The 15,150-nt window shown below is 42.3% G+C and overlaps 1 protein-coding gene across 1 annotated transcript in view; it reads right to left on the minus strand.

Annotated features, from left to right (window-relative positions):
• CASR (calcium sensing receptor) overlaps positions 1-15,150 on the minus strand; it is a 125,290-nt gene that overhangs the window by 91,954 nt on the left and 18,186 nt on the right. Inside the window, exon 3 of the mRNA XM_019544129.1 lies at positions 1,214-1,669. Coding sequence (XP_019399674.1) covers positions 1,214-1,398 — 185 coding nt within the window. The 5' untranslated portion in view covers positions 1,399-1,669. The remainder of the gene's footprint in view (positions 1-1,213; positions 1,670-15,150) is intronic.

Here is a 15,150-nt window from a genome sequence, read left to right on the forward strand (position 1 = left end):
GAGACATATAACAACAGTGAACTGCAAAAGTCTCAAAAGTTCAATTTGGAGAAATATTCTAATTTCAGGTGCTTTGCTGAAAGCTTTCTCCATATCATTTTGAGTATAAGAAAAATGGGGATGTGAGCTTCTGTCTGCAGAGGGAGAGGAATTAACAAGTAGAAGGGATTTTTTCAAAAAAGACAGAAACTCTGGCCAACTGTTTGTCATATTTTATCCACACACACAGTCTCTCTGTCTGCAGCATATCTTCTTTATAATGCCATAGTGTGTGAGTGTGTGTGTGTGTGTGTAAAACTCTCTCCAAAACTTCATTTGTACACGCATGCATACATTGCATGTTTATATTTTATGTGATTGCACTAGATACAAGAGAAGCATTAGGATTTTTTATTATATAGTGTTTTTATCTGCTCTGTATCCACACCAATGTTCTGTGATCCTGTCTGACCTTATAAAGGTAGCTGTATCAGACCAACTCAGTATTTGGATGGGAGAAGGAAGAATTCCGAAGTGCAGCAGGAGAAGTAATGGCGATTTGTCATTCATCATTTCTGTCAGTTCTGAATTAATTCTCCAACCTAGGACTAGATATCAGTGTGCTAGATATGCTATTATTCAAATAAGATATAAAGTAGAAGCCCTGAAAAACAGAAATCTCTCACATGGTTATGATCAAATTCTAAACTTTGTGCTTATATTTTGTTTACATGAAGTTTCAGTTGGTTTACATTTTTGCCTTTGTTTCCAAACCTGCAATTGCTATCTGTATGCAGCGCTGTGTCAGTCATATTTCAGAATAAAAGTGGCTATACTCCATATGGAAAAAGCAGTTTAGATATATACCAATAAAGCACTGAGCTGAAAACTTTTATCAGGCAAAATTCATACTGAAGTAACAACTTTGGTTGAGAAAGAATAGAATAATAAATTCAGGTTTGAAACCACTGGGCTAAATGTTTGAAGGCATTCACTATTCATTGTCGTTATGCCCTTTTTTCTGTCATTTATATCCTACATTTCTCTTACCTTGTATTAATTTAGCTCTACAAAGCTTTCATGTTGCAAACTGTGTTAAAGACATAGTAAAAAACAACAACAAAAACCACATTGTGTTTCTTTAGCTATAACTATAGTACTCAAGACATAAGTTACTTGATCACAATACAAGCTCCTGTGTTGTGTCTTTTTATGCGCTCTCTTTTTGGCTTACCTTATACACTCCACTGATTCTGGCCTAGATTTTAAATCCTGATCTTTGGCAGCCACTCCAAAATGAATGGGGAACAGTCCCCCAAGAATAATATCTCCCTTCCTCTGTGCCAGTTGGTTTGGTCCATAGGCAGAGGTGTTCCAGAAAAACGCCAAGACGATCAAGCAGTAGCTATAAAAAGTCATTGTTCCTCTTTTTACCACTGGATTACAGGATGCAAAATTGAGAAAGACAACATAAAGACACAAGTGGATGGAAAAGCATCTGCCAGAGGTTTCCTTTCGCTACTGCAGCCCACTGTGGATGTGGGGTGCATGGCTGCTGGGAGATAAAAGACAAGATGGTAACCTTGATGCTTGTTTTTCTCTGGCTGTCTTCTCCATCGCAGATGAACGATTCAGCAGTTACTGGTTCTTTAGAACCAAAGTGTTATGTGGAGCCCATTATTGAGAATTTCTGAAAGAGAAAGTTACAAAGAGTGATCATGACTAAAAGAAAAAAGAATCATCCACTGCACTTGTGTGTGCTGCCTTTTATCTAAGAACCTCCTGTTACCCCACAATTTCATGCCTATTCCATTTTAGCTGTCACCACTCATCCCAGTATTTGTGCAATAGGATTAAATGTTAAGGATTTATCCTTGTTTGGCTACAGAAGAGTCCCACTCCTGAAGATGTTACAAGCCTGCCCCTCCACACCAAAATGTTGCATCAGTGTCTGCAGAAAATGTGGCATGCAGCAATGTGAAAAGGGGGATCTGCACATCACTGGAAACTCTGCATCAATCCTAGCTAGACAAGTACAAAAATGCAAAACAGTACAGGTTGCAGACCTCCAAACAGTGGTTCTGTTTTGTCATATCCCCTTTTGAGATGCATTCTAAAACTTCTTCTGCTGCGTGCCCCATCATAATCCATGGAAAGACTATCACAAACTTTCTAGTTGGCACGCTGCTTAGCAAATCTACATGAACATCTCTAATTTCTTAACAAGAACCATGGGCCCTGTTAGATGCCAAATTATGTGGGTTGCAAAAAAAGTGCCCAAAGTCCTGCTTGTCTTTACTTCACACTGAGCCATGTAGAACCTAGAATCAGCCCTCCCTGATAAGAGCACAAGGTGGTTTTTGGGACAACGGGAGTGAAAGACTATCTCACTGGAGATAAAAGATGATAACAAAGCCAGTGTGAGATGAGGAAACTCATCCACTTACAGTAGAAAGCAGCAATGCAGCTCAAAGCAAATATTTCTACTACTAAAAAATATGACAAACTTTTGCCCAGGGTTTCTATCTTCTTTTGAAAAAATCCCTTCTACTTGTTTAAGTCAGATTCCTCTCCCTCTGCAGACAGAGAAGCTCACACCCCCACTTTTCTCATACCCAAAACGATATGGAGAAAGCTTTCAGTAAAGCACCTGAAATGAGAATACATCTCCAAATGGAACCTTTGAGGCTTTTGCAATTCACTGTTTATTTCCTTCCCAGTTTAGCTAATCTGGCAAGACTGCTTTAATGGCTGCATCCTATTGGGAAGATAAATATTATAGCTCATCTGTACTCAGCAGGCTTCCTCTGTAGCACATCAACAGACCTATCAAGTAAAGAGGTAACTTGATTACAGTGTATAAAAATACCTACATTGGGAAAAGAAATTTGATAACAGAAGGCTCTCTAGCAGGAAAAGGCATAACAAGATCCAACTGCTGGTAACTGAAACTACATATTCAGGTATGAATAAAGTGCATACTTTAACAGTGAGGGTAATTAACCTTTGCAACAACTTACCAAATGAGATGGCTAGTTTTCCATCACTGGAAAATTTCAAATCAAAACTAGGAGGTTTTCTAAAATGATGTGTTCTACTTCAAACAGAAGTTAATTCAAACAAGCCTTAGGGCCTGCATTTAGGCAGGTCAGACTTACTGACCACCATTCATCCTGGGCTGATAGTCTATTAATCTATACGTGTTATGTGATACATGCATTTGGAAGTAGCACATACATTCTTAGAACTGTCCCAAGAAATGGAAGATGGAGAGTCAGGACTAGAGTGTTTGTTTTCTAGACTTGTAATTGAGGCTACATGGGATTGCTGGGTTAAGGGGAGAGAAATGGGGTTCTCAATATATTTACTTTCCAAGTTACTCGTCTACATTGCACCTTTTGTTTTTTCACTTTTTCCTTCAGATGTGAGCCCAGTGACCAAAACTGCCACTAGAAGGCAATGATACTCCACCATGATAACACTGATTATGTTCCCCTTATGCATCCAGCCCAGGGGGAAGCATTTGAACCCACTTGACATATACTCTGTCATGTAGGCAGATTGTGCTCATTCTGTTCCCCAGGAAAGAAGGCCTCTGTGCACTAAGGATATGCTATCACTTCTCTGTCATAATGAAATTATAACTGAAGTCTATGCTAAAGAAAGTGATTCACCCCAAAGAGGATTATATTTGATGACTCATTTTAAATGGTTCCAGATCTTCTGCTGCTGGCAGTAAGGATGATCTGTCACTTGCCTACCTGTCTGTTGACTGGAGAAGGTGTCCAGCTGGATTAATTATGGATATTTCATGGGAAAGCCATCTGCATTTAGCTCCAAGATAAACTTTGCTGGGTTCCATATAACTCTGCAAATCTTTGTTCTGATCATGTCATGTTTGGTCAAAGAGTTTAATTGGGATTATCTGTGTGCAGCCAGCTCTGCACCACTGCCATTAAACTCTTCTCCCTTTCTTCTCAATAGATGGTTGAATGGATTGGTGCTTAGGGAAACAGATGTCAATGTGTGCCAAAGACTTTCCCTCTTGCAGCCTAAGCCTCAGAGTAAATATCCTGACTAGACTTTTTTCAGGTTGGCAGTTCCTCATCTAAAGTTAAACATTTCCATAATCCCCTTACATTTATTTTGATGTATGAGTTATGATAATAATAAATGAATCATGAAGTTGTGTGGGCTTTTAGAAGAGGGAACCAAGATTTTCTCTTCTTCAAATTCTATTAATGCAAATTCTTTTCTGTGACCTCCTTTATGGAGTAAACTGCATAGAAAATGGCCCTGGGCTGCTTCTATAAGGGTCTGGTTTATGTTCAAAGAATTTACATGGTCACTGAAGGCAAGGACTTTCACTTAATGGCCTTACTGCACAACCTATTCTATGAACCTCCAGCTAGCTCCAACCACATCCAGGGAACATTTTTATACACTTGTGCTCAATATCTACCCTATGTTTCTCTCTCACTTAAGATAGTGAGTGGCAGTGAGTGGTACTAGCCTCCACTGGAGGCTAATAACCATCACCGGGGGAGCAATATAGTCCAGCTTTGTTCTGTCACCTGCCTTGGATGCAGGATGAGAATCCCTTTATTTAAAGTCCTGAGTAATGGTTATACTATTGGCGCAGATCACCAATTCTCTTCCTATTTGCCCCTACTCTGGCAAGAGGGAGATTGTACCCTTTAGATTTTCAGAGGAGTGGGCTGCAACCCCTTTCTTGGCTCCTTCAAAATCTGTTTTCTAGGTCCTTGGCTACACTTTCTTGGCAACTTTTCATTTCTGGTTGTGGGATACCAAATCTTGGTAAATCCAGAGGCCTCTTGGTGATCCTTCTGGCACTGGCCATGGCAGTCATTTATAAATCCAGGAGAAGGAATTTTGACCAGGGAGAGATACTCTGTGACCATGAATTGTTTTGCTTGCCCTCACAGATATATGCATCTTGGTAGATGTACTGTTTTCCCCACTATAGTCTGCTTTAGGAAATTATACCAGTTGATCCAAATAATTTTTCTGTGCCAATCTTAGTGAAATTTGTACAACTTATAATAGTTTAGGCTTAAGATCCTGGTGAAAAAGATCACAGCCTTACCAAGAAAAGTACTGGATTGACAAAACAGCAGGATCTTCAGTGAAAACCCCCAATTCAGTGTGCAGTCCCATAAGGAACACGCATGGGATAATTATAAATCCTAAAAATAGGAGAGTATACGAGGCAATGTCATGCCTTTATCTAGGGAACAGTTTAGGTTACCGTTTTTCAAAAGAATATAAATAGGGGTTCCAGAGTAAGTGGCAAAAAATGATGGGAGGCCTGGAAAGACTCATGCTGTTTAGTTTAGTACAGAGAGGCAGTATAGAGAAAATGTAATAGAAACACAAACATGAGGAATAGTAGAAATAGCTATCTCCTATTTAATTTTTTGTATTGTGAGAAGTAAAAAGAGGCAGCACATTTAGAATACCTTAAATTGCTGCCTTTGGAACTTACTGCTACAAGCTATCTTTCAGACAAAGAGCTGAAATGAGTTAAAAAAGGATTAGGAAAGTATGTAGATAAAGAAAACACAATGACATTAGAACAAAAATAGTTTGTTTGTTTTTTTTGGGGGGGGTGTTATGGTGGAAACCAATTACTGATTTCTCTTCTAGGGTTTCTTGTATCTCTCTGACTAATTTGTAACTGGACACTACCAGACACAGCCATGGATGGATCCAGGATTTTGTAAAGGACAGTATGGGAGCAGCCACTAACACTGCAGGGGTGGTTGCACTCCTTGCTCCTAGATCCCCTATCCCGCCAGGTAGGTATACCCTGCAGTGGGAGCAATGGGGGACTTTAAGTCCTCTGATCAGATAAGAATCTCTTCTTCCCCTTCTTGGTCCCCCCCATCCCTTCTGTGTGCTCAGTAACATGTCCTTCCCTTCCTTTCCCCGCCTTGCCCACTGCTGCTTCCCCTGCCTCCAAAGAGTGGGAAGAGCTGGGCCCTGCAGGAAGCTGGAATTGGCTGGGGACAGCAGTGACAGTAAGCGGGTTCCCTTCTGTACCTGCTCCCAGGCTGGCAGGTAACACCCAGAGGGACTAAACAGGGAGAAGGAACCTACCCAGAAGTCCTGCTGCCTCCACCTGAGCCTGGCTCACTGCAGAGCCCAGCTGGAAAGCTCTGGAGTGGCTGTGGAACCCACGAGACCCCAGGACAGCAGGGACAGCAGCAGTGGAAGGGGTGAATGGGAGGGGAAGGGATATGCCACCAGAGGGAGGCGGGGAGGGGGACAATTCTTACTTCCTTCAGGGACTTAAAAAAGTCCAACTGCTGTTCCAGCAGCATCAGCTGAAAGGGGGATGTGTCTGCATCCTTACACGCCCTCTGAATCTTGCCCTTGGAGACAAAATACTGGTCTGAACTGGTTTTGCAATGCCTCTGTACCTGAAGGAAGTGGACTACATGACTACAACATTATTTCCTGCGGAAATGGACTAATGGTGAGATTTAGCAAGGTATAAGCACAAAAAGATGCAAGTCTAGTGGAATGAACAGAAACAGCAAGGTACATGTCTAACTGAGGTTAGTTTCTTAGATCCTTTTGTAAGCCTGAGTGTTTAGACACCTAAACTCCTACAAATCAAGCCTGAAAGGCTTCAACTCATTAGATGTAATACTCAATCCCAGATGTTGAAAAGACTGGAAAATACCGAGGCAGAGAAAGAAATCTATTGCCTGTTGCCAGCATTCAGAGCTAGCCAGTCTTCCTTGATTGTCATTATAAATCTTCCTTGAGTTCTACTTTCTTTAATTTCATGAAAGCTATTGGCACTTTCCCTATTAAATGACAACTTTATACAGCTAATGATTTAAATTACCCACTAATGCATGCCTGAAGTCAAAAGAAAGGGTAGAAATTGTGTGGCTACTGATACAAATTATTTGGTTCCTATTGTTTTCAGTAAATGAATTAAAAGCTTGAATTATCAGGTGATTGAATTTAGCAGGAGGCTCACTATACATAACTGCTTCCTTTTCTTAGCAGATACTTTTACATTCTGCACTTTTAACAGGAGCTGAAAATAAATACTTAGATTCTAAGCTCTTAAGAGCAGAGACATTCTCCTCATATATGCCTGCTTGACACACAGGCCCAGTTGAGAATTTTTTAGTGTGAAAAATTACTTTGCCTACCCATATAAAATAATACAGGGGAAAGAGAAAAGGGTTAGTCCTCTAAATCCCTTTTAGATGCTAGTTTGTTTCTTAAATTTAATCAATTATAAGAAAGTTCTGCTACATACATACCCTACTTACATAAGCTAGATCTTACATTTTATCATAATAAATATACACACTTTTAAATATTTTTTCTTATTTAATATCTATTTTCACATTTATTCAGTATATATGAGGATATTAAGAACATGAAAAGTAACCAAGTACAAAATAATGTAAATAAAACAGAAAATGTTCTGAGTAAGAAAGTTCCTTTTTTCACATTTACACTATTAATATAACTTGCATGTGCACTTTATTTTCTTTCCCTGCTTATTTATGTTTATCTGTCCTCATAACAGATTGCATCCTTTGAGAAATAATGAGTCAATTATCATGATCTAATAATAAAATATGCATAATTTCTCTTTAGGGTTCTTATTCTTGCATATGCTTTTCTGGCTATTGTTCCTACTGCAAAAAGCTCTGAAAACTACTTGATGCATCCTCTGAATATAAAGAAATATGATATACTAAAACCAGAATTGCCCACCCACATATTGATTTTGAAATGTGAAAGGATTTGACAGTCTTACCCCTTCACTTAGGACAAAAGCTGTGGGGAGTGCACAAACCTGTCGCATGAGCAAGTGGGGCAGCGAGCCAGTCCCACACACAGTGCACTCCAGGCACTGAATGGAAGACAGATGCATGATGGGGTAATGGTGGAAGAGGAGGGAAGAGGGTGGCATGCAGCTAGAAGACAAAGAAACCACCATGTGGCTTCCCTCACTCTGCAGCCAGAGCTGCAAGTGGAAGGGGAGAAGACTTGGAAAAAATACCTGTCTGAAGTAAACAGGGAGGGGGAGAAGTAAAAAGAAAGGAGTGAAAAAAAGAATAAAAATATAAAAGGACAAAATCTTGCAAGTTGCACTGCTTTGGGATTGGATTGCAGGGAGATGAGGTAGTCAAGCATGCATCAGGTGCCAGGGGTGGGTGCAACATCCCCTGGTAGCCTTGGGGTGCTTGCCCCACTTTGACTGTATGGGTACCCTCCTCTTTTCTCCCACCTGCTATGCCTTGATGTAATTGGTTAATTTGTAAAAAGGGAGGTTGTCTGATAGTCTCTGAATGAGCCTTCATCTATCTGCCAGCTAGCAGATCCCTTCTGAAGTCTGCTGGTCTCAGACTTGCCCCTCAAGTGAGCCTTCCTGGCATGCTCGTGCCCTGAGCACTTACTGTCTTAAGGGCTAATTTCATGGTCTCTGACCCCCCTTGTAGCCATGCCCATGCCTTGCAGATATTATCGTCCAGTCAGTCTCCCTTGTAGGGGTCTTGGTTTTTTCGGCCTCTGCCCCTTTCCTTTTGCTAGGTCTACTAGCCTAGGCCCACTGTACTGGACCTGTCTTTTGGGATTCAGCCTCTGCTCTACTCCTGGGAACTGAGCCTCCTGTGGTTTAGTCTCCATCCTGCTCCCAGGCTCTGCTGCGACCTCCACCACCCCTTATTCCCACTCCAAGCTGCCTGTATAAAACTTTAACAAAGGAATAAGCCCTCAGGCTATAACCCAAAATCCCAACTAGATCTGAAAACAAACACCAGTGGCTTTCTCACAAAGTTCCCCACTGGCAAGACTCATATTCTCCTGCAAGTCAACAGCATCCTACTTACAGTACTCTCAGGGTAGTCCAAGTGTCAGCCAAGAGCTCTTTCCCCAGCAGCCTCGAGATCCAGACTGCCTGACCTGGCTCAGGCCCTAGGCTCATCTGCTCCCTCAGCCCTGCCTCCCTCTGGTCAGGTGACTTCCCTGGACTGGTTGTGGGTGTTCCCCTCTTTGCCTTAATGGGCAGCTCATGGCCTAGGCAGCAGCGTTTCATTGCTGCCTTCTTCTATGGCACTGTTTAGGTGCTTGGGCGGTGACTTGGGACCACAGAGCCTCACTGGCAGCCAGAGCATGGCTGCTACCACATGCACAGCCCCACTCTTTCCCCCATGCTTTTTTTTGATACTGGGATTTCCCAGCAGCATAGAGAACCAAATCATATGTGCAGGGTGCATTTTGTGGCATCTCAAAAGCCTTTGAGGTGCTGCAAAAAGCATGTTCATGCTTGTGTGGATGTGGCCAGAAAGCCTTTTTGTAAGGTGGATAGCCATCCCAGGGAGGATCTATGTCACCGAAGGGGATGTGGTCAAGGATGCAAGAGCACTAAGAACACATGTTCTGAGTCTGAGACCATCTATATTCACTCTGGAAAGGTGACCTGCTTCTGGCAATGGCATTAGGATGCTCTTTTCACATTTTGATTTGTTTAGCCTTTCACCTGGAGATTGAACAGTTAGTCACTCAACATGTGCAATATATTACATTCCTGCATATTATATAAACATTCCTGCATCTCAAAGGTGATGTTTCTCTTACATGAATCTTTGTCAGTAACAGGCATTACCATAGATGCTACACTTTACTCCCACGTTCCAGTTTACAGTATTTCTATTTTTGCCAGTGCTTTTCAGCAAATATGGAAGTGGTGACTTGCCAGTGTGCCTGGAAGGAATGATTCTAAAGGTCACACAGATCTGCCTCTCCAGCCCTCTTAATTATTGCTCTTTGTAAAAACTAAATATAAAACAGCTTGTCATTGTGATGAGATTATGTTTTCACCAAATGGACACTTGTTCAAAAGAAAAGAGCTTACAATTAAGAAGACAGCAATGAAAAGGTGCTAGTTTTCAAACACTGAGAGTTGGGAAAACAGGCAAAAGGTTCAGGTTCCTGTTACTCTGCCCAAACCCCAATTCCATTTTGAAAATCTCTTTTCCTTACTCTCACTCCCATGTTTAGAAAATACAAATGGGGTAGGAGGAAGTTGGGCTAGGGAATTTAAAAATATTTCCATGTGTATCACTTTAGTGAGGGGAGAGAGAGAGGTAAAGTGGGACAAGGATTTAACTAGGCCTGGCTGAGCATGGCACTAGGCCCAGGCGCTGATTTAGAGGTGACATCGGAATGGGTATCCCTGGGTAGCTTGATCCATAGTGGCAGCAGCCCATGTGCAGAGAGTCTATAACCTTCACAATAAGCAAGCTTTCAATTTTTCACACTAAAAAATTCTCAACTAGTTCTTTGTGTCAGGCAGGCATATATGAGGAGAATGTCTCTGCTCTTAAGAGCTTGAAATCTAAGAATTTATTTTCAGGTCCTGTTGAAAGTGCAGAATGTAAAAGTATCTGCTAAGAAAAAGAAGCAGTTATGTATAGTGAGCCTCCTGCTAAAGTCCTACTTCATTTTTTTTTGTGGCCACTACATATAATCTCCTCCCCCTCCAGGTGGTGGAAGAAGATGTTGGAAGAGTCTCATGGGAAAGAAGCTATTTTCTGGGTCAAGAGAGTCTAGATAAGATGACTGTAGTTGTGGTAGACCACTAGCAAGGAAAGAAATAGCCCAGTTGAGCCTAAGAATGGTAGATTCTAACTGGGTACACCCCAGTGGAGAAGAATGGAGAAAAGCAAGATGGGGAGAGTGAAAATGAAAGGGGACACATAAGTGACTGATGAAAGGGAAGCAGTAACTTCTGTTCCAATGCCATGAACTCATCAATAATCAGATCTGAATTGTCCCTATGCATATTCCACTGTGAGTATGTATGCACCACACCAGTGGAGCTTAGAAACAATTTGCCTGAGAGTATCTGTACGGCCTGTGGTCATTCCACTCCTTCTCATGCTCTGGCTGAAGGGATAATGGGTGATGTTCACTTCCTGTTCCACTGAACCACATGCGACTCCAAGGAACAGAAGGAGGGGGAGATATGGAAGGACAAATGGACAACACATCTTAAAAAACTCTACTTACTGAAAAGTGACTACTTCTGGCATGATTGCCCATGGGCACACCCTCACAGTGACCACATACCTCAAGTGCCCACATACATGGAGATGAGTCTCAAGAGTTCCCATGAGAAACAGTGACTGAGAACCTGTCTCACCAAAAACAGGCTGTTTATACACATGATCACCCAGGCAGTGTGTGTGTGTTGGGGGAGGAGGGGTTACTTTAATTAGAGTGGCTCTGACAGCCACTCTAATTAAAACAGCTGGAGTGTCTTATGTATCAGCATCCCTGTGCTTCAAAATGGCGGCAAGGATGCTTTACCTAAAGCTCGCTGGTAGACAACCTCAGTCTTCTGAATGTTAAGCGTAAGTCTTGTTTTTCTTGTATGCCTCAGTGAAGATGTCAACTATTGTCTTAAGGTCTGCTTCCAAGTAAACTCACACACAGCATCAACAGTGTACTGGAGCTCAATGAGTGAGGTTAAACAGGTTATCATCCATTTGGTAGTTTAGCTCCACTCTGGCTGGAAGCTTGTTGGTGGTCACATATAGCATCATGGCAAGGAATATGAAGAGTGTTGGAGCAATGATCCAGCCTTGCTTAATTCCCATTTTTACCTCAAAGGGATCTGTGATAGATTCATTACTGAGAACCAATGCTGGCATATTGTCATGGAGCAAGCAGAGTATGGTGATAAATTTTAGAGGGCATCCATACTTCAGAAGGATCGTCTACAACACTTCCCAGCTGACAGAGTCGAAAGCTTTTGTGAGGTCAAAGAAGGCCATGTAGAGAGGCTTATGTTGTTCCCAGCATTTCTCCTGCAGCTGGCGAGCTGTGAAGATCTTGTCAGTTGTGCCTCTTGATGCTCTAAAGCCACACTGAGATTCCTGGAGGAGCTCTTCAGCAAGTGGAAGGAGAAGGTTCAGAAGAGTTCTCACAATAATCTTTCCTGTGGTGGACAACAAGGTTTCCACAGTTGGACTTGTGTCCTTTCTTGTGAAGCAAAACCCCCAGTTTTTCTTAGCAAAACCCTGTTCTTTTTTTCTTTTAAAATGCATTCCCTGCCCTTCCCCAAATATTTCTGACTTTTCCTCTCCCCCTCTATTCCCTATAGATAATTATAAGCTAAGATGTAGGATAAGCTTTAACATTTTATTTTAGGTAGTAAGTTTTATTTTTCTCTCCCCTCTGCAAATAAGTGCCCTGATATTTTGATATAGATATCCACTGTTTTATAAGTGATAATTATTATGTTTGTATTGATTTTTTAAAATGCTTTTATATTGTGTGATTACTGTTTTAGGCCTATATATGTAAGTTAGAGTAAGTCAAGTCAAGTTTCCATCTTGTAATGTCAAACCTCCATCTTCTCCCCATGCCCGACTGTGTAACCTATGACTCATACTACCCCTCCTACGTAACTTGGTTCCTGAATGAATGGGAATGAATGAGGGTGCTTAAGAGACAATGGCAGTAGGTCTAAAAATAGCTCCTTCTGAATGACCAAACCATCAACACCAATACCTGGACAAACGACCCAGACATTGGAACCATCCTCAGCATTCAAGACACAAAAGATAGGCAACCCACCATTGTACCAAGCTGCACATGCTCAGTAAGAACATCTGGAACAGGACTGACCTTGCCTGGACAGGGCCTCCCCATAGGAGACCAGAGGTAGCCTGCCCCATAAAAAAGGGGTAGTGAAGACTGACTCCTTGGGATGCCCTCTCCATCTGGATAGCACCACGCCACACCACCTATCCATCCAGAGGCCCTGTCGCCAACCCTTCTCTGGACGACACCTACTGCACAAAGACCCCTTTGCAGCCTGGATAAGTAGCTATCACCACCAATCCCTCTTGAACCAAAGATCTGGACTCTGTTTCTCTTCCCTACTGGACTCCAACCCTTCCACTGAGTCTCTTTCTCCTGCTGCCATTGTGAGTGCTTGTGTGTGTGTGAACCAATAACTTCACGGGGCTGTGTAGTGTGTTGTCTGTTTAATAAAACTGTTATTTGGAACCTGAGTTGGGTTTGCTGTACTACAGTTCTGGCCCTGCTCCAATCTCTGCTCCTCTAACTTCTGTCTCATCCCCACTGCCTTTTTTCCTGATCTCTGCCACTGTTTTTGTCTCATCCCCACTGCCCTTTTCCTCTGTCTCCTAGCTGTTTCCTCCTTGCCACTGGACTTCTTTTTTTTTCCTCCTTGCTTCCACCCTGACACCAGGTGACCCCGAGTAACTCTGGTGCCACTTGATCTTAAGTAAACCCAAGCCTCTGTTCCTCAGCCAGCTTCTCTCTAGTCTACCAGTTCTAATCCTGGTTATGGCAACTTTCACTCCCTACACTTTAACTCTCTCACCTTAACCTTCCCCCAAGTATCCCAGGTACCCCAAGCATACACATACATACCATACCATCCAAGTTAGGAAATTAGTTGTGTGTATGTGTAGGTGGGTTGTGTGTGTGTATATATAAATAAAATGTCATTGTGTGCATGATATATGAATAAGTGATCTGTGTATGTGTACTGAGTGTGCGGTTATGGACAATTGATTTTTGTCTAACTTTTGGGGTGTATAGTGTGTGTGCTTGAATTGGTGATAGGTATGCATGTGCCTAGGCTGGTTTGGATGTGTATGTGCCTGAGCTGGTAGTGTGCATGTGTGTGTGTGTGTATGCACCTAATTGATTTGTGTGTTTGTATATGTGCAATTGTGTCACACCCTCCTGTCTAACAGCGCAATATTGAGATCCTGAGAGTTGATCTGACCCCTCAGGGCAACACTTGAAGACTGTCACAATCCCTGAGGTCATCTGGGATTTCCTCATCAGCCCAGATCCTGAAGATAAGAGTGTGAGCCTATGATGTGAGCTCCTCTCCTCCCTGCTTGCAAGACTTCCACAGTGATTCTATCTGCTCCAAATACCGTGTTGTTCTTCATCTGCTTGATGGTTTTCCGCACCTTGTCAAGGGTTGGAAGGATTCTCTGACTGGGTGTTGCAGGATGGAGTTGAGAACACTCCTGTCAACAGCAGTCTCAACTGAGAAGGTCTTCAAAATGCTCCTTCCAATGGGCATTGATGGTTTCCCTTTCCTTGATCAGGTCTCCTCCATCCTTAGGACTCAAGGGGTTGGTCCCTGAGTGCTGGGACCATAGATGGCTTTGGTGGTACTGAAGAAACAACACATATCAATGGATGTCAGTGAGATGTTGAATCTCTTTAGCCCTGTCTTCCCATCATTTGTTCTTCATATTGTGGATCTTCCTTTGGACCTCTGCCTTGGCTTACTAGAGATTCAGTTTCTTTTGATTGCAGTCAGTGTTGTTTTACCAAACATAAAAGCCCTTACACTTACAGTTGATCAATAGAATCTCCCAGTTGTTCTAATGAAACCAGTCTTGATGTTTCTCAGTAGAGAATCCAAGTGTCTCTTCACAGGCACTGATGACAGTGGTCTTGAAGGCACCCCACATGCTGCTGACATTCTCCCATTGCTGCTGATTGAAATTTGCCAGTTTTTCATTGAGGCAGTGGTGAAAGAAGTCTCGCTTGGGTCTTTGAGTCCTGCAGTATTGATCCTTTGCCAACATTATTTCTGCTGTAGCCATCATTTGGGAGCCAGTCTGAGTAATATAACCAAAAAGACGAGTCAATGATCAGTCCAGCAACCATCACCATCTTTGCAATCTCAGGTATGGATGATGACAGTCAATCAGGTGCTAATGTGGGTGTTGCCATGATGTCTTGTGCCTGTTTTTCTGGCAGAACAATAACAGGCTGTTGGTGAGTCTATGTTCCATGCATTTGGTTAAGAGCAAGATGCCATTGGATTTGACCTTTCCGACTAATTCCTTGCTGATGGATCCATTCCAGAGGTTTGATTCCCTTTTGAGCTGCCCCTCTCCTGCTCACCGGGTCTTGCTCAGTGCAGCAATGTTGATGTTGTATCTGGATTCTTGAGCCACAGTTGTGGTGTGGTGCTCTGGGCATTCAGTATTAGGATTGTCCATTAGGTTCCTGATGTTCCAGGTCCCAAAACTGATTGTGTATCTGTTGATATTGTTAGATGAACATCTTGCTGGGGTCATTTGACCCCAGTATTCTTTCCTG

This window comes from Crocodylus porosus, unplaced genomic scaffold (assembly GCF_001723895.1).
Source record: "Crocodylus porosus isolate Cpor-Errol unplaced genomic scaffold, CroPor_comp1, whole genome shotgun sequence".
In the NCBI taxonomy this organism is placed as follows: domain Eukaryota; kingdom Metazoa; phylum Chordata; order Crocodylia; family Crocodylidae; genus Crocodylus; species Crocodylus porosus.